General features: G+C 57.2%; 1 protein-coding gene across 1 annotated transcript; it reads right to left on the bottom strand.

Annotated features, from left to right (window-relative positions):
• Positions 1–1,549: 1,549 nt before the first annotated feature.
• NCS1 (neuronal calcium sensor 1) lies at positions 1,550–19,386 on the bottom strand. The gene is made up of 8 exons (XM_051636874.1): positions 19,149–19,386; positions 5,961–5,985; positions 4,063–4,201; positions 3,525–3,603; positions 3,299–3,387; positions 2,906–2,983; positions 2,379–2,495; positions 1,550–2,246 (listed from the first exon to the last, which is right to left on the bottom strand). The coding sequence occupies exons 1-7, from the start codon at positions 19,210–19,212 to the stop codon at positions 2,397–2,399; spliced, it is 573 nt and encodes a 190-aa protein (XP_051492834.1). The 5' UTR covers positions 19,213–19,386; the 3' UTR covers positions 1,550–2,246; positions 2,379–2,396.
• Positions 19,387–19,978: the final 592 nt, after the last annotated feature.

Below are 19,978 nucleotides of genomic sequence, written 5' to 3'. Positions count from 1 at the left end.
AAAGGAGTCTCCAGGGGGAAGGAGCAAGGTGACATCCTCCAGGAGCCCCCAGCAATGAACCACAGGCACCCTCAGGGGCAGGAACTGCAGAAGAGGCAGAAATATTGCACGTGGACATGAGGTGGATCTCCTCAGGGATAGGGCAGGACAGTTTTTTATGGGCATCAGAAAGTGCCACCAGCACGTATCTCCAAAATTGGAGGAGCCACGTGGCAAAGGACAAGTATCACTTGGCCAAAGTCTGTCCCTGCCATGTGGGGAGGATTCAGACCCCACTGGGGCACTGTCTTGTCTCCAGCATCCTGGGACACCTGTGAGAACATCCTCCACATCCAGACGTCACCTCCCAGAGCCCTGGGGATGGTCCCCATAGCCAACAGCTGTGAGGACTGGCTGGGCTCAGCCACTGGAGCTGCTGGCATCCAGGTGGAAAGCAGGGAGAACAGGTGATGCCACATCAGCCACCCTGGGGATGATGATGGGATGAGCCCCAGAGCGGTGGGAGAGCAGCATCAGTGTCACCAGGACAGGAGCAAACCATGCTGGAGCAGGAGGGGTTTGCACTCTGGCTGGGATTCGGGGTCCCACGGGCATCCCACTGTACTCCCGAGGAGGTGCCAATCCCTCCTTCCCCGGGACAGGGGCCAAGGTGGATGGAAATGAAGCCATGGCAGCACCCACATTACACCCGTCCTCCAGCTGACTGCATCCCATGGTGTGTGTCCTAGTGGGACCCAGCTTGGGCACCTCGTGGTGGTGGGTGATAAAGAGGCCACACCAACCCCACTAGCAGCTGGGGGGGGGCCATTTCCAAGCCCAACACTTGGGTGTCTCCAAGTGTGTTTTCCCAGCCCTTCGCCTCCCCCAGGGCAGGCTCTGCTTTGGGACAGTGCCCGGGGTTCTCAGCAAAACCTCCCACATGCTAAACAAGGAGGAAGGAGATAAGGAGCCACCCCAAGCTGCCCCATCAGCCCAGCTGGGATGGAGGGACAGAGCAAGCTGTTCCCATGGGCATCCCCACTGGCACATGAGGGGGCACAGCCGCCTCCTGGGGCTGCAGAGAGACCTTCCACCACTTGTAAAAGGTGTAACAGTACAGGAATCTGCCTGAGAGCAAAACTTGACTCTCAGCTCCATTAATACTTTTTCATGCACTGAAAAAATGAGGAAAAAAAAAGAAGTAAAAAGGCAATGAGGATGTTCTGGTGCCCGGAGGTCTCCACACCCTGCCCAGCTGAGGGATGGAGAGGGCTTGGACTGTTTGGAGCCTGAGCTGAGCAAGCCCCAGCTTGAGCTTGCAAAGGGGAGAGTGAACAGAAAAATGCAGGAAACAGGGAAAAGGGAAGAGGAGAAGAAGGTACAGCATCCCCTTCCAAACAGCAGCCAGTCCGTGGAGCTTGGGATACAGGGGGGTGGGAGGAGAGGGGGGGAAGGCAGATTTTTGGCTTCATTGTTATTGCAGGCTCCCGGTGCCCCACAGTTGTGTACGAGCATGTAAACCTTACAGATCATCACTGGGTGGTTGGACACACACACACAAGAGACTAAACACGGCAGCAACATTTACAAGGAATAAATAAGGATATCGATCGTCGAGACAGGCATGTAAAAAAAAAAAAAGCCTCACTTTTTTCCACCAAAGGGGGGAAAAAAAAAAAAAGAAAAAAAAGAAAAAGCACAATACTGTCTCACCAAAAAAAAAAAATAAAATAATATATATCCCTAGTGAGCCAGGCAGGGCTGCCAGTGACACCAGGACTGTGTTCCCAATCGCCGCCAGTGCCTCGGCCACCCCATGCAGGCAGCACCCCGGGGTGCACAGCCCCCTGGTACCTTTGGGCTCCGTCTCCAGCCGGCTGGTTCCCAGGAGAGGACCATGCCAGAGCATCTGCAGTCCCATCCGAAAAGGTAGGAAAGGGGAGCAAAGAGGGGAAGGAGGCTGGGGTGGGTGGGGGGGTGTGTCTGCCTTTGGCGATGCTCAACTCGTTCCCCCAGCCTTGGAGTCTCGGGCGTCGCTGCCGCTGAGACCGGGGTCTGTCACGGGTTGGTTTTGGTTGTTTTGGTTTGTTTTGGAAAAAGCAGAAGTTGGCAAATGGCAGCGGCTGGTTCAGAGTGCAGAGAGGGGGGGTGAGCTCGCGCTTCGAGGGCTTCCTTTGCTGGTGGGGTCAGAAAGGAAGGCCGAGAGGGACAGGCAAGCTTGGCGCGGCGGTGGTCGGATGGCACGGAGGGCGTCCTCCCCCGGGCATCTGCAGGAGAGGGAGGGCAGAGGGAAAAAAAAACACAATGGGTGAGAAGAGTCAGCCCCTGGGGATGGTGGGAACGGCAGCAGATGGGTGGGAGAAGGGGTTGCCCCCAGGCCCCCCCTGTGCAGCACTCACCGCCGCTCAGCCCCGGGACTATACGAGCCCGTCGTAGAGGGAGAGAGCCTGCACGATGGAGGGGTCAGCCTTGGAGCCCTCCTGGAACTCCTGCAGTGTCAGCTTCCCATCTGCATTCTGCAAAACACACCCGGTCACTGCACTGCTCAGACACGGCGAGGCAGGCACCAGGCACCCTGGGACTCAGCACCCTGGGACCAGGCACCCCAGGTAAGGGGTCCCACCCGCATCATCCCACACTGCTGCCCAGGTCCTCCCCCACCACTGCAGCCTCGGTTTCCCCATCAAACCACCCACACCTGCAGCCACGGAGGGGTGCCACAGAGGATGCAATGCCACCCTGGGGACCCTGAAATGGATAAAGGGATCCTGGAGGGGTGTGAGGGTTTGCAGCAAGCCCAGCAGCAGCTGACACCTTGCATTCATGGGGAAGAAGGCATCTGCAAGAGCCAAGACGTGACAAGGAGCCCCACAGGTGCCTCCTAAATCCCTTGATCCTAAGGAAAAGCCCACCTGAGCATCCTCACCTTGTCCATCATGGCAAAAATCCGATCCACCCTTTTCTCAGGTGTGTTCTCCTCCTCAGGAAGCTCCACAGTGTTTCCCTGCAGTGGCAGGACAGGACCTGGTCACACACCCATCTGTGTCCTGACTGGACAGTGTCCCCAGGTGAGGACACACATTTTGTCCCTGTCCCTCCCTGAGTCAGAACAGGGTGGGGAGGGCTGGCATTTGGGCCAGAGCCATCCTCTGGCCAGATGCTGGCCACAAGGGCCACAACCCTCCAAAAAAAAAAGCCCTGGGAGGGAATAGGGGATGTTTCAGCATCTTCCCCACAATCCCCCTGCCCACAGAGCCAGGCTGCAGTGCAGCAGGGACCCCCAGGGGCTGCTCACCCCTTGCCCCCCCTTTCCACTTACCACCATCTGATAGATTGCATCCACAATGTCCAGCATCTCGTTCCTCGTGATGTACCCGTCGTTGTCCAAGTCGTACAGCTTGAACGCCCCTGCAAACCAGAGCAACACTGAGGGGCTTGAGGACTGCAACCCCCCCAACAGGCACGCACCCCATCACTATCCCTGGGCCACCTCTTTGGCCCCCTCACAGGGCTGAGCCCACCCACATCCCACCGGGAACACTTACACCTCAGCTTCTCGTCCAGGGTCCCGCGGGAGGTGACCGACAGCGCCTGGATGAACTCTGAAAACTCGATCCTCCCATCCTGGGGAGGAAAGGAGGGAGTGAGGGGTCCCTGCCACCCCCACCCTGCAACACCTTCCCCGCCTGTGTGTGACCTTCTTAGGGGGCACATCCAAAAAGGCAATGGGGAGGGAGAAGTGATGCACGTTTATCTCCAGCAGCGTGATCTGGCTGCTGCTCCCAGCCCACCAGGGAGCATCCCGCTGGGAGTGACTCCAGAGTGCAGGGAGCACTGCACAGGGGGGCTTTTGTCAGTGGCACCAAAACAGCACATTTCTCTTCTCTCCACTTGCCCCTCCACCACCTTTTCCCACATAACTGACATCAACTAAAGTAGGCGCAGCTGCATCACTTCATTCCACACCCCAGGAAGCGCTGGAATATTTTGCTCCTCCGGTGCCACACAGCCATGTCACTGAGCCCCTCCCACCATCACCCCGTGCCCAGCCCCGACCTCCCTGGTCCATGCCCACAGATTTACTTTGTTCTCATCGAAGACATTGAAAACGAAGGTGGCAAACTTGGTTGGGTCACCGAAGGGGAAGAACTGCTTATAGATCTTCTGAAAGCCGGCGGCGTCAAGCTGCCCGCTGGGACAGTCCTTGATGAAGCCCTTGTACCTGGGGAGAAGGGCAGAAGATGAGTTCTGGGTGGGTTTCCCCACCCAATGCAGCTCCTCCCAAGCCCTGGGGAGCCAGGACGGGGCTGTCCCCAGTGCTGCAGTGGACTGGATGCAGGAAGGTCCCTGGGTGCTCCCTGTGTCACTCCCATCTGCATCTCCCAGCCCCAGGGGATGAGGTCCCTGTGGGCACCACAGTGTGGATGGCAGCAGGGAGAGCCTGGAGAAGCAGGGAGTGGCATCAGTGACACCAAGTGGTGCCACCACACTGCTCCAACCCCACTGTGAGCCCAGAAGTGGCAACTGAGCCACAACAGGGCTCCTGCTGAACCCTGTCCAGGACCTGGGAGGGGACAGGAACCCGCTGCCCAGACAGAAGAACCCAGGAGAGTCTTTTTAAACCCCCTTTAAAATAAAAAGCTCCCTGCACAGAGTCACCTCCCAGAGGTGCTCAGTCCTGACACCACCCCTGGGGGCAGCAGGAGGGTGTTCATTTCCCTGGCTCAGAAGTTTGGATGCACGCAGCTCCCGAGGGGGAAGCTGCACAGGGAAAGGACCAGTGCTCCCCTTCCTCTCCACCACTGTGGCCTGGCCCTGCTACATCAGACACGTCCAGCCAGCTCTCCAGCAGAGTTGGCCAGGAAAGCTCTCCCCAAGTTGCTGCACCACTGCAGGGGAGGGAATCACCATCACCCCACGGGCAATTTGCAACCCACCCCTCAGCATGGACACATTGCAGCCCTGGGAACAAACCCCAGCGAGGTGGCCTGAAGCACCTGGGGCAGCCGAGGCTCCATGATGGCATTTTTTGCACAACCCCAAGTGAAAACTGCCCAGAGGAGCTGGGGGGCACAGCACAGCAGGGCTACTGAGTCCTTCAGAGTGGCACAGCCCATGGCTTGTCCCCAAAACCCATCAGTGCTTGAACACCCCCAAAAGCCCTTTAAGTCTCAGCTCCGGGCTGGATGCACCAAGTGCCACCCTGGAGGGTGCAGGGGAAGGGGCTCACGGGCTGTGGGGACCACGTGGGGACCACGTAGGGACAACACGGGGTGTGTGAGCATTATGCAACGTGTCGCCCAGATCTGTCAGGCATCGGCTGCAGCGGGACGAGGAGGAGGAGGAGGAGGGGAAGGGGGTGGTGAGGTGGGAAACCGAAGTGCCGGTGACATCTTTTTCACGCTGCTGCAGCTCTGACTCATCCGAGAGGGGAGGGGAGGGAGGATGAGAGAAAGAGATAAAGAAAGCAAACCTTGGCGGGTGGGACAGGAAGATGAAAGGGAAGCGGTGGCTTTTCTAGGACATTGCATTCGTTGGGGTGGAGAGGACGGGGTGAGAGCGTGCTGCTGGCAAGGCACCAGCCCCTGACAGCCTCTGCCAGCCCTGCTGCAAACAGGGACATGCTGGGACAGCACTGGCCTCCCACAGCCACCAGCTGGACAGTCCCCATGTCCCCTCTCCCCTCAGCTGCCCATAAGGGGAGGGAAGAGGCGAGAGGGAGCACGCACCGTCCCACACAAGCATCCAGGAGCAGTCGGAGCCAAGCCCCACCATGCATCATGCATAAGGTGTGCAGGAAATCCTTCTATTTGCTGGTCTCCCCTCCATGAGGCAACCCCTGCGCCCCAAAAAACAGATGCACCCTGGGCACCCCTTGCTCTGCAGAGCTGGGGTTGCTGGATGCTGCCTGCTCCCACCACCCCCTAGCCCGGCAGCCCTGCACCCTGGCTCACCACCGCACCGCCGCACTGGACACTCACCACTGCTGCACCTCCTTCTCTGTAACTGCAAGAGAAAGCAGGAGAGAAAGAGAGAAAAAAAAAACAACAAACAAAAGAAAAGACAAAACAAAACAGAAAAGAAAAAGGACTTTAGCACTTTCCCAGCTGGTGATTTGCAATTCACAGAAGCGACTTCCCTATGGGGGTGCCCCAGGGCTTGCTCCTGTGTTACCCGCAGGCAAGAAGCTGCCTTCAAGGCACAGCCTGGGAATCCTCCACCAGCCCAGGAGGTCCATGGAGCCAGAGCTGTAGGCACCAGGTCCCTCCACCTCTAAAACTGGGGAGCCCACCAAGACATTTTACCAGTTCAGCACCATCACTGCAAGATGCCACAGACCATGCAGGGACCAGGCTGGTTCATGCCTGGGGAGGATCCAGCCCTGCCCTCCCACTTCCCCAGAGCCAAAACATTCCTGGAAACATCTGGCAAGACATCTGTCTGGAGGCAGCTCAGGGAAGGCACCTGCCCAGCCCTGACATTGCTACATTGGCCAGCAGGGAGCCCAGTGCCAGTGGGTGGGCACAGGGGTAACGGCCTCATTAGTAATTTCCTTTGCATCATGTATCTAAATAATAATAACAAAAAAGCAATAGGTGTGAAATGTGCTGGGATAATGAGGTGGAGCAGAGATGTGTCAACATGCAAAAGGCTGATAAACATAGAAACCCAAGACATCAACAGATGCCAATTACCTTGGATGGCAAAAAAACCCCAAACAAGCCATTTTCCACCAGAAATGTTTATAACAGCCCTGGCAGAAGGCAAGGGCTGGCAGGAGGCAGCAGTGGGGGCAGCTGGGAGGACACTTGCCAGCCTCCACCTCACACCAGCTGGGTGCTGGATCCTGCATCCCTGTGGGCTGGAATCACTGCACCTGAGACTGTCCCCATGCATATAGGGGTCCCCTCCATCCCAGCTCCAGGGCTGTTGGAGGGACAGAGATGGGAAGGACACATCACATCCAGTGGCTGAGCTGGGGCAGGCAAAAACAAGAGTCATGCTGATCCCCAAAGCTCTTCCCCTCCCCCAGAAAAAGGGCTGTATGGAAGCATCCTTCCAAAGGAGAGATGCTGAGCGAAGTCTCCAACTGAAGCAGGCTGCCCTGCACACCTTCCCTACAAGCATGGAGACCCCAGCCAGGACCCCCACCCAAAGGATACCCAGGGATGCCCCAGGTACCAGCTCTAAAGCCCTAATCACCCTCAGGAGCCAATGAAGGTGGAAGGAGGAGAAGGAAGAGGAGGAGGAGGGTGTGAGCAGCCAGACTCTGGGCAGCCCTTGGGGCAGGTGAAGGGGCCAGAGCAGCAGCACCAGGGCTGCAATGGGGACTCAGATCAGCCCCTCCAGGCAAACTGCCTCCTGCTCTCTCTGGTGTTCAGCTGTTTCTCTCAACGTGCTATTTCAGGCCCAGGAGCTGCCTTTCAACTCCAGCAGGAAACAATTAAGAAATCTGTGCTTTTTTTAGTACAGGAGAAACGCTGGTAATGACATGCTCAGGCTGGGGCGAGAGGGGAGGGATGGAGACGGCTCCCCTCGTGCCCGCAGGAGGGATGCATGATGCTCCCAGGAGAGGATTTTCCAAGAGAGAAGACTGTTCAGGTGCCAGATTTGTTAATGTGCATCCCTGGGAGGGGCCAGGTAAAGCCTTATCCCTCCTTCAGCACACTGGCACCAGTGCCCTTCCTCCTGCAAGGGGCAACTGCAGGGTTTGCCCTGGGGTAGGAACATGGCCCCATCTCCCAGCCCTTGGAAAACCACCCACCTCTGGGTGCATCTCTCTGCTGCCACCACATATTCGCTCTCCAGAGTGTTCCCAGTGCAGGAAAACACAACAGCCTCAAGACCAGTGATGCTGCAGCCAGAGAAGCTGGGGCCGAGGGGGTACCTGCCTCCCTATATCTGCAGTTAAGGATCCCTGCCAGATGATGCCTTCAGTACTCCCACTTCCCAGCTGCTCCAGCCTCACTGGGTGTGAGTGGCACTGATTAGGGATCCTAATGCCCATCCCTGCTGCAGGGACCTGCGGCCATGGGAACACACCACTCCCCTGGCCAGACTGAGCCACACATTCTGGGGCTGGGGACTGGGGCCACAGGCAGGGACAGGGCTGCCCCTCCCCTCCCCCTGATCAATCCTGTGCAGCTCCCCGGCAGGCTGAGCCCAGCTGAGCTCCCAGAAAGTACCTGTGTGGTGGCAGCTGCAGCACCTCCCTCCCCCAGCGCTGCTCACGGCAGGACGCTGAGCCAATACCAACCAATTTGCAGGGATACAAACCTCAGCCAGGCTCAACCCTGTGATCAAGGACAAGGGGATGTCCCACAGCAGCCCCCCTGCAGCATCCCACCGGAGAAGAGCCAGCTCCATCCCGGCTGGGCTCAGCAGCCATGCCACATTCCCCAGGGACGGGCATTCCCGCAGCCACTATGGGGATGGATGGCTATAAATAGCACACGTAGCAGCTTGTTTCGGGATGCAGCCTGCCCTGGGATCCTTGGGGATGAAAGGTGCTAAATAAAGGCAGGGTATGAGCACCAGTTCTGAACCACAACAGTGTCAGAGGCAGCGCTGAGCCCAGAGCTGCCCTCCAGTAGGTACAGCACCACTGGCAACCCCTGCAGCTTTGTTTTGTTTTCACTGCTCTTAGCAAGACACAGGGAAACACCAAACATGGGGCTTGCACCACAGGCAGGAGTGGGCAGCAGGGACAGCCCAGAGTGGCACCTGAGCTGCCCTCCCCAGCCACAGGCCTTGGCTGCCCCTTGGCAGCACTGGTCTGTCCATCCCCATCTCAGCAGGGAGGAGGGTTTTGGCCAGATGCCTGGTGCAGCACAGAGGGACAGAGCCTGCCCGAAGGGGATGCACTGCAAGGAGCCCCCCAGCTCTCTCCTCTCAGCACCCAAAAACTCCCAGCCCTCTGCCCCCACGCTTCCATCCATCCCCATCGGCACAGGCGGGGACTGACAGCTCCATCTCCACCCGCCCCTCGTGTGCCCCCTCTCTTCCCACCACCCAGCTGCCACTGCAGCAAGAAGCAGCTCTGGTTAATCAGTGCTCAAGCTCGTTAATTTGTGCTTGCCAGCCAGCTAGGAGAGGAGAAGGGAGAGGAGGGACCCATGCCTGCAAATCCCCATCCATCACCCTGGAATCCTCCTCCATCACCCTGCTCGTGGGGGAGCTAGACTGTGGTTGTCAGGAGTGCAGGAGAGGTGCCCAGATACAGAGGGGTTTGGGGACCCTGGCCAGGATGGGATGCACGAGGTGACATGATGCTGCAGCCCCCAGAGCCTTTTTCATGCCACTGTACCATCCTGCAGCCATCCCCATCCCTGCCTGCACAGGGGCCAGGGTTTAGCCACAGCTGCAGGACCAGGTCCTGAGTTGGATCATACACCCTCAGCCTGGCCCCTGTGTGCCACAGCCAGGGCACAGGGCTGTCCTCGTGTGGGCTGGGGCTTCCAAAGGCTTGGCAAACACCATCCCCATGCAGCAGCCAGCAGAGATTCTCCAACATCCCCCCTCACTCCAACCACTCCAACAGCACCTTGATCCCCGTGGGGCCACGGGCTCCACTGCCCTGGCAGGGAAACCAGGGTTAATTATTGCCAGGCACGAAGCAGCATCACCCCCCGAGGCGCAGCAAGGTCAGTCCTCTGGCATTTGTTTCCTCCAGGGACTCACTGTGGCTCTTTCCCAGGGTCCCCACAGGTCCCTGCACATCCCAGGGGAGCCAGCACGTGGCCCCAAGCTGGGGCTCCCCTCTGGGGTTTGGGGCTGCCCAAATCTGCTGCGGATGCTCCAAGCAAACCGGGCACCCAGGTGTGTGCAGAGTGGGTGCCCCCACATGAGCAAAGTGGGTGCTCAGGCGTGGATCAAGGGGGCACTCAAGCATCCCCTAACCAGGCACCCATGCCTGGGCTAGATGGGCACTCATGCAAAAATAAATCGGGCGATCATGCGCGGACTGATCGGGCACTCGTGCAGAAATCATTTGGGTGCTTCTAGGTGAACTAATTGGGTGCTCATGCATGATTTCATCAGGTGCTCATGCATGAACCAGCTGGGTGCTCATGCATACATTTTTTGGTCACTCATGAATTATTGGGCATTCATGCACGGACTAATTGAGCACTCACGTGTAAACTCACTGGGCACTCCTGTGTGAACTAATTGGGCACTCATGTGTAAATTAGTGTAATTAATAGATAACACACTTGTGCATGTACTAATTGGTCACTAAGGTGGGGATGGATCAGGTGTTCATGCATAAATTAATTGGACACTCAGGCATGAACTGACTGGGGGCACATGCATCAATTAACTAGGCACCCATGCACCAACTAACAGGGTGCTCAGGTGCAGAGCAGTCTGTGATCCAGTGTAAATTAACTGGGCACCCATGAGTGAGATTGCTGGTCACCCATGCATAAACCCACTGAGCATTCATATGTAAATTAATTGTGCACTCGTGTGTGTATTACCTGGGTGCTCATGCATGAATTTATTGGGTGCTGATGCAGAAATGACTGGGGTGCTCATGCATGAGCTAATTGGCCCCTCATGCATAAAATACCACAGTGCTCTGGGGTGCACCCCACAATTTGTGAACACACTCCACCCCTTGCGTCAGCGAAACACATATTTAAGAACTGTCTGAACATAAATCTGTTACAAACTCCCCTTTCAACATCATCACAACACCAGTACTCCCCAGTTACAAGCTCCCCCCTCCCTGCCGAGCGGGCAGCGTGTGCACGTGCTCGCTCTGATTTCATTCCTTGCTCTGGGACCCAGATCTGGGGGTCAGCACCACAGCCTGAACAAACACCCACCGCAGAAGCAGCCCTTGGTCCCCCCAGAGTGACCACAGGGCTCAACACTCAGTGCAGATTTCACACCTTGCTCCTGCAAACATGGGCCCGAGAAGGTCCCATCAGCCAGCAGAGATGGACCCATCCCCGGTGCCAGCCCCTGTCCCTGCAGAGCGGCTTAACCAGGCTAACCTCAACATAATCAGAGTGACCACTACCAATTTTGAGCCTCCTCCCTACAAAACACCCAGCCAAGAGCATGGCAGCAGCTCAGGCTGTTGGAGGTACCAATGGGTGCCGTAGATGAGCAGCATCTGCTTGGTGCAGCATGGGCATCTACCCACAGGAGAGGAAGGGATGTCACAGCCTGGGCTGTGTGGTGGCTTTGTGCAGGCCTGGGGGGGGAATCACCCACTGGACCCTGGAGATGGCCAGAACGTGGGTGTGAAACTCTCCCAGCCAAGTATTCCCCTGGCTCCAGTACCAAAACCACAGCACAGAGCCAGAGCCTTTTGGGATGAAAGAAGGGGTGAAACCCCCCCACCCCAAGTCTGCCATGGGCTCAGTCCTCCCCTGGGACCACCCATCACCTCATCCTGGGACACCTTGGAGCTCACCCAGGTCCCCACCTGATGGCAATAACTTTCAGGATATGTCACACATCAGCACTTTGGAAACGTGGGTTGTTTGGCCCTGCAGACTCGGTCTCATTACAATTCAGGTTTAGCTACACAACCAATGTCCTGGTTAAACATTAGAGAGCACAGCTCGTCCTCCTGCCCTCCCTCAGGGCTCAGCCCTGGGGCCACCAAACCCTCCCCAGGCCTGGGTGTGCTCCTGCTCCCAAGAGGGCACAGGGCTGGATTTGGGGAAGCAAGTGTTAAAACATGACCCCAGCAAAACCTGGCTGTGGCACTGGGGTCACCCCCTGGGGATACAACTGCAGCAAGACCCTGCCCAAGGACAATTGAGTTTGCTCCCAGCGATGACCAGCAGAACTTGCTGGAACCACCACGCCCCTATCTCAGCCCTGTGCCTCCTGGCAGTGTTCTGTCCCTGCTCCCAGCCAATGCACCAGGGGTGTCCCCATGCTGGGTTGTCCCCATGCAGGTGCCCATCCCTGAAACATCCCATCACAAAGAGAGGTGGGAGCAGCCCCACCAGGCAGGGACCAGCACGGCTGGAGCTGCCTACCTGTCGGAACAGGACATCCCCAGCCCAGCTCACCCAGCTCCCCATGCACTTGCCCAATTTGGCTTCTCTTCCTATCACACACATGGTCCAGGAGCCTCCGAGAGGGTTGGAGCACCAGCCTGATGGTGCTATTGGTGTCACTTGTTACTGCTGAGATATGGAGCAATATGCAGAGGAGCTGCCTGTGTGCCTGGCACGCTGCTCACCAGCGGTTGCCATTAGTGGTCTGTCTTGCTCCCAGACTGGATAAACAGGTCCACGAGCAAGCAGCTCTGTTCTCATCTCCCCCGGGGCTGGTACCAACAGGAAAGCCAATACACAGTTAAAATCCTTTTTAGACTTTATTAAATATTTAAGGCCCCGACATTAGGCTTTGGAAATTGGGTTCAGGGAAAAAGCAGCAGTCGCTCTCTGCAGCAAAGGCAGCAGAGGAAGGGCAAAGGACAGTGCCTTCATTTGGAAATGAATGAATCAGACTGGAACACACCCACAGCAGGAGCTGGTGGCTGTGGCAGGTCTATCCCAGGCTGGATTTAATCCCAGCTTCCCCAGGAGCCGATGCAGCGATGCCCTGTGGTGGGACAGAGGATCCCCAGTGCTGCTGGCAGCAGGGATGGAGCAGCCCCCCTGCCTTGGCTGCAGGGGCACCTGTATCCTGAATCCTGCTCAGCCCTCCCCCAGCTGAGGACATTCTGGCATGGGCAAGGTGCTGCTCCAGACCCACAGAGCAGTTCCTGCCCTAATCAGAGGAGAAAACTCCCCTTGGGACCCATAGAGGGCAGTGAAAGGAAAGTCTCTATGGCTCCACCATCAGACCCTGGAGCCAAAGGAAGGTCAGGAGGATGCTGCAGGGCAAAGCTTTCCTAGCAGTGAGGCCATCTCTATCCCTTCCCCATCCCACCCATGGGGCCGTGCCAAGGGCTGCTGAAGCAGAGGGTGCTGGAGGCACCCAACACCAGCTCCTCCACACCCAGGGCATCTCCACAGGGTCAGGCCATGGATGAAGCACAGGCAGCCCTCCTTCCATGGAGAAACCAAAACTGTGCCTTGATGGGAGAACAAGGTGAAGAAGGTGTGGGGACAGAGCCCCATGCCAGCACTGCTGGGCACCTGCAGCAGCAGCCGCCAAGGAACCACTGCAGTGGTCACCCTGCCCTGGGCTGAGCATCCCCCCGCCAGCCCTACCTTTAGGCAGGCATGGGTGGAGGGCACAGACTCTTCCTCCTTTTCCCATCCAGCTCCCTAGAAAACCCAGGAGGCTGAAGAGGGAAGGGAGGAACAGAAGAACCACACAAATGTCACCCCGATAAGGCAGGGAGCGCACGTTGGCTCCTCCCTGAAGCAGCCACTTCCTTTGATGCCTTCAGAGCTTCTTGTTTCACAACCTTAATTATAGCAGCAGCAGCAAAGGTCGGGAGAGTGGTTAAGCAGATCCATTAACATGTCAGGGGATAAATGAAATGTGATTCTTCTGATGCTGGAGCAGCAGCAGGCAGCTCTGCTCTGCCACAGAGGGAGCCCAAGAGGCCCTTGGTCACATCTTCCTCTTCCCATCCTGGCATTGCCAGCACCTCCCAAGGACCACAGGGACACTCCAAAACTTGTTTCTGATACCCCAAAATTTGCTTTGCTTGCACTTACCCACAGAGCATCAGGTCCGTGAGCACATGGGATACCCAGACATGAGATACCCTGGGAGCAGGTTGGGACCTCCCTGGAGAAGGGGCTGGAGATGCCTCCAGACCACCACATCCCTCCAGAGGCAGCACATCAGGTTCCCATGGAGCTCACAGAGAATCTGCACTACAGCTGCCACCTCATCAGCTCTGGGTTACATGTGGCTGCAGTAAAAAACAGTCCCCAAACAAAAGCCAGACCTGGAGCATCCCTCAGGTGCACGCTGCCCATCACCCTTCTTTGGGGCTCCCACACCAGGGACAGCAGGCCCACTCTGCTCTCCTCTCCCCAGCACATCTCCAGGATTCTAGGGCAGGTGCTCTCCTCCTCCCTCCAGAAATTTTCCTTTGGAAAATCCTATTAAATGCTGAGAGCACTGGGAACAGGCAGGCACGCTCACCGGCTGGCCCAGCCTCACCGTTCCAGCCCTCTCCCAGGAGGGGGTCCCACAGAGATCCCACCCCAAGCAGAGCCAGTGGGCGTGGGGCTGGTTCTGCAGAGGTGAGGGCAGGCAGCTGCCAGACACGGGCAGAGAGCCACATCTTGGGGCTTTAGGTATTTCCCCCCTGCTGAGGGATCAGGGTGCGGAACGGCCTGGCCCGCTCGCCCCGCTCGGTGCTGGATGAGCAACAGGAGGGATCTCAACACCAACCAACCTGGCAGAGAAACCCAGCACCCCAGGCCAAACATTTCAGAGGCTAAAAATAAATCACTGAGCTACTGAGGTCTCTCCTCTGCTCTGCCTGTCCCTCTGCTCCTGCCCACTGCCCCAGCCAGCACTGCACGATACAGCAAAGCCCCAACCTGGTGCCCCCATGGAAGAACCAACCCCTTTTCCAGACTGAAAACTCCTGCAATTGGAGAATTTTCTTTCCTTTCCCCCAGAATTCAACCCACCACCATGTACCCCCGTATCTACAAATCAATATGTTTGCAGTTTGCTCTTCAACTAATGCCCATTAATTCAAAGCATTACTGTCGAGCAACAGAGCCAATTTTGTGGCTTATTGTAAAAGAGCAGAAAATGATGATGCCAGAGTCAGTTTAAGATCCACAAAATAGATCACAGTGGGTGGGAGGCGATTCTTGGGAAAAGAGCATCTTCCTCTCCCCACACCCACTCCACAGCCTGGGGCTCCCAGGGCCACGAGGCATTGTTTTGGCAGCCTACCCACAGCTCCCACACCTTCCCCAGGGCCCCACGGTGGCCTCCAGAGCACCAGGACCACCACCCCAACCCCAAACCTGGTCTCAGCAGCAAGGCCACTGCCCCTACATGGCTCCAAGCACACCAGCTTGCGTGCTTGCTGCAGCTGGCCTTAAACACAGACAGCGTTAGGAGTTGTGGACCTGGGAAACAGCTTGGGAAAGTGAAACCCTGGAATCCAACCCACCCCAAAATGACTAAAAATACCTCAGCTCTTCTGAAACAACCTCAAATTTTTAAGCCTGTTTCATGGTTTTAAGGGCTGCCGATGCTGGGGCTGGGCTGGGAGTGCTGCTGCAACAGGGCTGCTCAGCACTGCACTTCTCTCCCAGTTTCTCTCCCAGGACTCCACGTCAAGCAATTTCCACCCACGACACATATTCTTCACCCACAACCACACACGTGCACTTGATACAACTTCCTGCAGGCTGCAGGGAGCAGTGATACTCCAAGACCTTCATAAATCCCCAGCTTAGAAGAACCCTTGGACTGCAGCACCACAAAGCTCTTAAGCACAATCCCAAATCCCACCATGACCCTGAGCCACAAGCACCTGGCCCAAGTTAAGCCCAGGCTTAAATCCCCACCAAAGAGAGGCCAGCAGATGAGATCCAAGGAGGATGGTGGTTCCTTCAAGACTCAGGCACTATCACCTCCTGGGACAAAACTCAAAGCCCAAAACTGTGTCCCTGAGCTACCTCATCGAGGCATGGGGAAGATTAATAAATTAATGATTATAAAGCACTTCAGGAGCTTTTGGATGAAAGGTTCTATGGAAGTATAAAGAATTACATAATTTATTATTCATTATTGTTATCACTCAGTGTTGGCTTCTCCTGCACGACCCTGGAAGGCACCAGCCTCTGAGGAAGGTTAAATCCTCACCCTGCAGCCAGGCTCTTCCCACCAGCACCTGGCAGATGAGCAAGCTTGGCACTGCCAGGTATTCCTGGGTACTCAGGTGCCTGGAGACACTGAATGGTGATGGGTCCAAATCAGCAGGAACTGGGCAGCCAGGACTTCAAAGAAGCACTTAGATATCATTCTGTGCCTTTAGGTGTCCAAGTGCCATTCAAATCTGGCCCTGAAAGTCAGGAGTAGGAAGAGTGGGAAGGGGAGTCAAAATATGAGGTTTCCAGGCTCCTGCCCTTCCATGTCCAGTTCCCAACAGGACCTGAGACAACCTGCTCTGAATACCTGCAGTAAAATCATTCTCCCATCTCATGGAGGTCACTGACAGCAACCCTGCAGCTCTCCAGCAGGACCACCAGGCTGCCACTGCCCTAGCACATGAACATGCTTCTCTCCTGGCTGCTGCTACAGTCTGCTTGCCCCAGGATTGCTGCAATCAAGGCACAGCCAGAGAAATGCCAAAAATAGGAGATGAAGAGACCAAAGGGGATGGGGGACAGTGGTCAAGGGATGCAAGAAGCCACCAGACATGGGAAGAGCACTGAGGGCACGTAGCATGAGTAGCAGGTTCTATGTAGCCCACAGATGAGATAAAACTGCAGAAAAGCCATGTGGGGCAGGGAAAGGGGTGACATCTCCCCATCCCACTGATCCTGCAGAGCCCAGAAGGGGCTTTTTTGGTTATTTGCGTCACCTTGTTTGGAAATAGCACAGACAGAAAGTGATGCAATGGGAGGAAATCCCATTGGGCAGGAAACCCTTCAGGTACAGCTAACACTGCCACAGGAACCTTCCCAGGATAAAAGCAGATCCCTTCATCAGCTGCCAGTTAAGGGCTTTTGGAGACATCTGCCCAGATGTGCTGTAACAGCAGCAGAAACAGCACCATGCACGAGGCAAGGCCAGAACTGGCTCAGTAATGTGGCAGCCAGCACCTGAGAAGGGCACCAGGCACCAGGGTTCCTCTTCAAAGGTTGATCATCACCAGTCCACCTGAAAGATGCCGAAATACCACAGTGCTCTGGAGCAAAACCTCCCCAGAAATTGCACAGCATGTTGTGGATTTGTTGGTACAACTATGCCCTGCTCAAGCTGGTCTGAGAGCCATGGCACACGGGTCTGGATCGGTCTTTACTCAGGGCAACCCTGCACTCCTACCTGCATCTCCTCTGCCTGGATTTCCCAAAATGCAGAGGATATTAGTATATTTCCAATCTCCCAGGGTCTGAAGATAAATCAGAGGCTCTCAGACGTGCCTGGGAGGGCCCTGTGCAGCGCTCTGACAGACAAGGGAACATGCACTTGCCTTGACAGCTGCAGAAAAGGGGGAGAAACACTCAGCAAAAGTAATTAATTCCAGACACGAGAGGTGAAAAGAGCTGAGATCAACAAACAGAGCCTGGTACTAGTGATGGACCTCCCTGACAGGCATCACATCACCAGGCACGTTGGGATGCTGCACCAGGCTCTGGCCATGGGAAGAGCCACATGCTGCCCCGTGGCATGGCTGTCCAGGTGCTGCTGCCTCACCTGCACACAGCTCTGGAGCACCTCAAAAAAGAGGTGGCAAGATGCCTGGAGCAAGGAGATAAAACCTCAGGCAGGCCAGGAACTTACTGAGGGAGTGATGAGAGGGTGGGAGTCTTTTTTGAAAGGGGTGCAGTGAAAAGGGAAGGGCACCCAAGAGAGAGAAGCAGAAAGTTGGGAATAGAGTGATTGAGAAAGCAATGTCCCTCTGCTGACAGGACCCACCCAGGGGTGCAGAGAGCCCAGCACCAGCAGAGCATCAGCAGATCAGGCTGCACCAGGGCCAGCTCTTCCCAGACCCCCTCCATGGCGGTGGAGTCCCCATCCCTGGAGGTGTTTAAGGAAAGACTGGATGTGGCACTTAGTGCCACGGTCTGGCCGATGTGGTGGTGTTAGGTCATAGGCTGGACTTGATGATCTCAGAGCTCTTCTCCAGCCTCAGTAATTCTGTGTTTCTATTGGAGATGGGATCATCGTGGCAGCTGCAAACCGAGCAGGCGATTGCAGCGGGGCCACCATCATCACACCCAGCCCAGCGCGGCGGCACCGCCAGGGCTCACCACTGCACTGGGGACAGCAGGACCCGGGGCTCAGCTGTCTGCCACTGACACTGACACTGCCACAGCCACCTTCTCACTATTTCTTCTCCCTGATATACTTCAAGGAAGCCCAGCCAGGGCACCCCAACCCCTCCTTACCATCCTTCCCAGTTCAGCTCTGCGGAGGTGCCCCCCGCAACCTGCCCTGCTCCCCAGCTGTGCCACGGCGAGAGAGCAATCCCACGTGTAGGGTTGTGCAATGCACCAGTATTGCCTCTTCTCCATATGGGAGAACTTGCTGCATCCTAATCTATTGCCTTTTTGGGTAAGCACTGCCGTGGGACTGCAGCAATGACAGGAGGGAGAGCTCCCAGGTCTGCTGCACGTTAGAAGGTCTCTGGCAAAGCAAAGGGGGGGGAATATCTCCGACCTGAGACGGGAGGAGGGCAAAGCTGAACCACCCAAAGCCTTTGTTTCTTTGTGCATCCTTCAAAAAAAACCCAAAAACACCAAAAAACCTGATCTTGCTGAAGCTGGGTGGCTCAAGCACCAGCCACGTTAATAAGATTACAGTGGAGGTTCAGACAGGAAAGCCACTCACTTAGAAAATCAGGTTATTAAACTGATACTGAGATGCTCACAGGAAAACGCCAAACTCTCAGGTGTCTTGTCTCCACTTCAGAACACAAATAACAAAGCAAACCCCTCCAACTAAACGCACCCAAACTTGGACGGCCACCCAAGATGGGTTTAGCTCCCTGTTTAGGGAGAAGCTCCGGGGAGGCAGCAAAGGGGGAACAACCCCCACGGCCAGTGCCTGGGCACAAAGCCCCGGGGCAGCCCCGGCAGGAGGGATGCTCCGAGCAGGGGCAGGAAAAGGGAGGTGCATCACCCGGGGTGGGCAGGATGCGACCCTTGTCCCCACTGAAGGCTTAGAAATAGGCCACGGAGGATGGGTTTTGGTAAGGAACCAGAGTGTTTCTCAGCCCCCCTACCCCTCTCTCTCTCTCTCTCTCTCTGTCTCTACCGCCTTGTGTGTGTGTATTTTGGTTTGGTGCTGGTTTGTTGTTTGGTTTTTTTTTTATCCTCCCAGGCTAATCTGGGAATTCTTGCAACAAAGCCCGGTCGAGCCCGCGCCCTCCCCCGGGAAAACCACCGCTCCAGGGGCAGGGAGAGGCCGGGGCCGGCACCGCAGCCCCCGCAGCCCGTCCCGCCAGCATCCCCGCAGCCCCCCCGGCCCCGACTCGTTTCCCACCCCCTCCATCCCACCCACCCCTCCCCGTGCAGGCCCGTTTGACTCACAGTACGTTTTCCTGGTCAGCTCCTCCACAACTTCAGGCTTCAACTTGCTGTTGGATTTCCCCATGGTGGCCGGTGTCAGCGCCGGCCTCACTGCGGGGGCATGGAGAGGAGGAAGGAGGGAGGGAGGGAAGGAAGGAGAAAGGGAGGGAAGGAAGGAGAAAGGGAGGGAAGGAGGGACGGGACGGGGGCCCGCGGTGCCTCGGTGGCAGCTCCCGGCCGGGCTACATCCCGCGGCGGGGCCGGGCAGCGCGGCGCGGAGCCCGGGGATGGAGGGAGGCTGGAGCCGCGGGGCTGGGGAGGAGGAGGAGGAGGAGGAGGAGCGGGGCTGGTCTTTGTTGCCGGGGTTTGGCCGCAAAGGCGATCGGCGCGGTGCTGCAGGGCGGCCCTGCGTGCGTGTGCCCGCGCGTGTGTGTGTGTGTGTGTGTGTCCCTGGTTACGCGCACGCTCCCGCCCGGCGCGGAACGGCCGCGGCCGCGCTGCGGGGCGATGCGGAGGGGCGGGACGGGAGGGAGGGAGGGAAGGAGGAAGGGAAGGGTGGGTTGGGGGAGCTCCGGCACCCCAAACCGCCAGGGCTCCCGGTGGGAGGGGGATTCCAGAGCGGGCTCCGCCACGGGGATGCCGCCCCCCCACGCAGCGAGGAAAACCCGGAGCAAAAGATCGGGGGGTTGGGGTGGTGGGCAGCGGGGGTCCTGCCTGGAGGGGCGATGGGCAGCGGGAGGATGGGGAGAGAGGGGTGGGAAGACGCAGGCGGGCGCCAGGCTGAGCTGAGGGCCTGGGGCCAGGAATGACCTTGGTGGGACACCAACACCTCCAGTGGGAGAAGCGTCCCC

This window comes from Apus apus, chromosome 19, assembly GCF_020740795.1.
Source record: "Apus apus isolate bApuApu2 chromosome 19, bApuApu2.pri.cur, whole genome shotgun sequence".
NCBI lineage: Eukaryota > Metazoa > Chordata > Aves > Apodiformes > Apodidae > Apus > Apus apus.
This window is presented reverse-complemented; position numbering and strand designations above follow the sequence as displayed.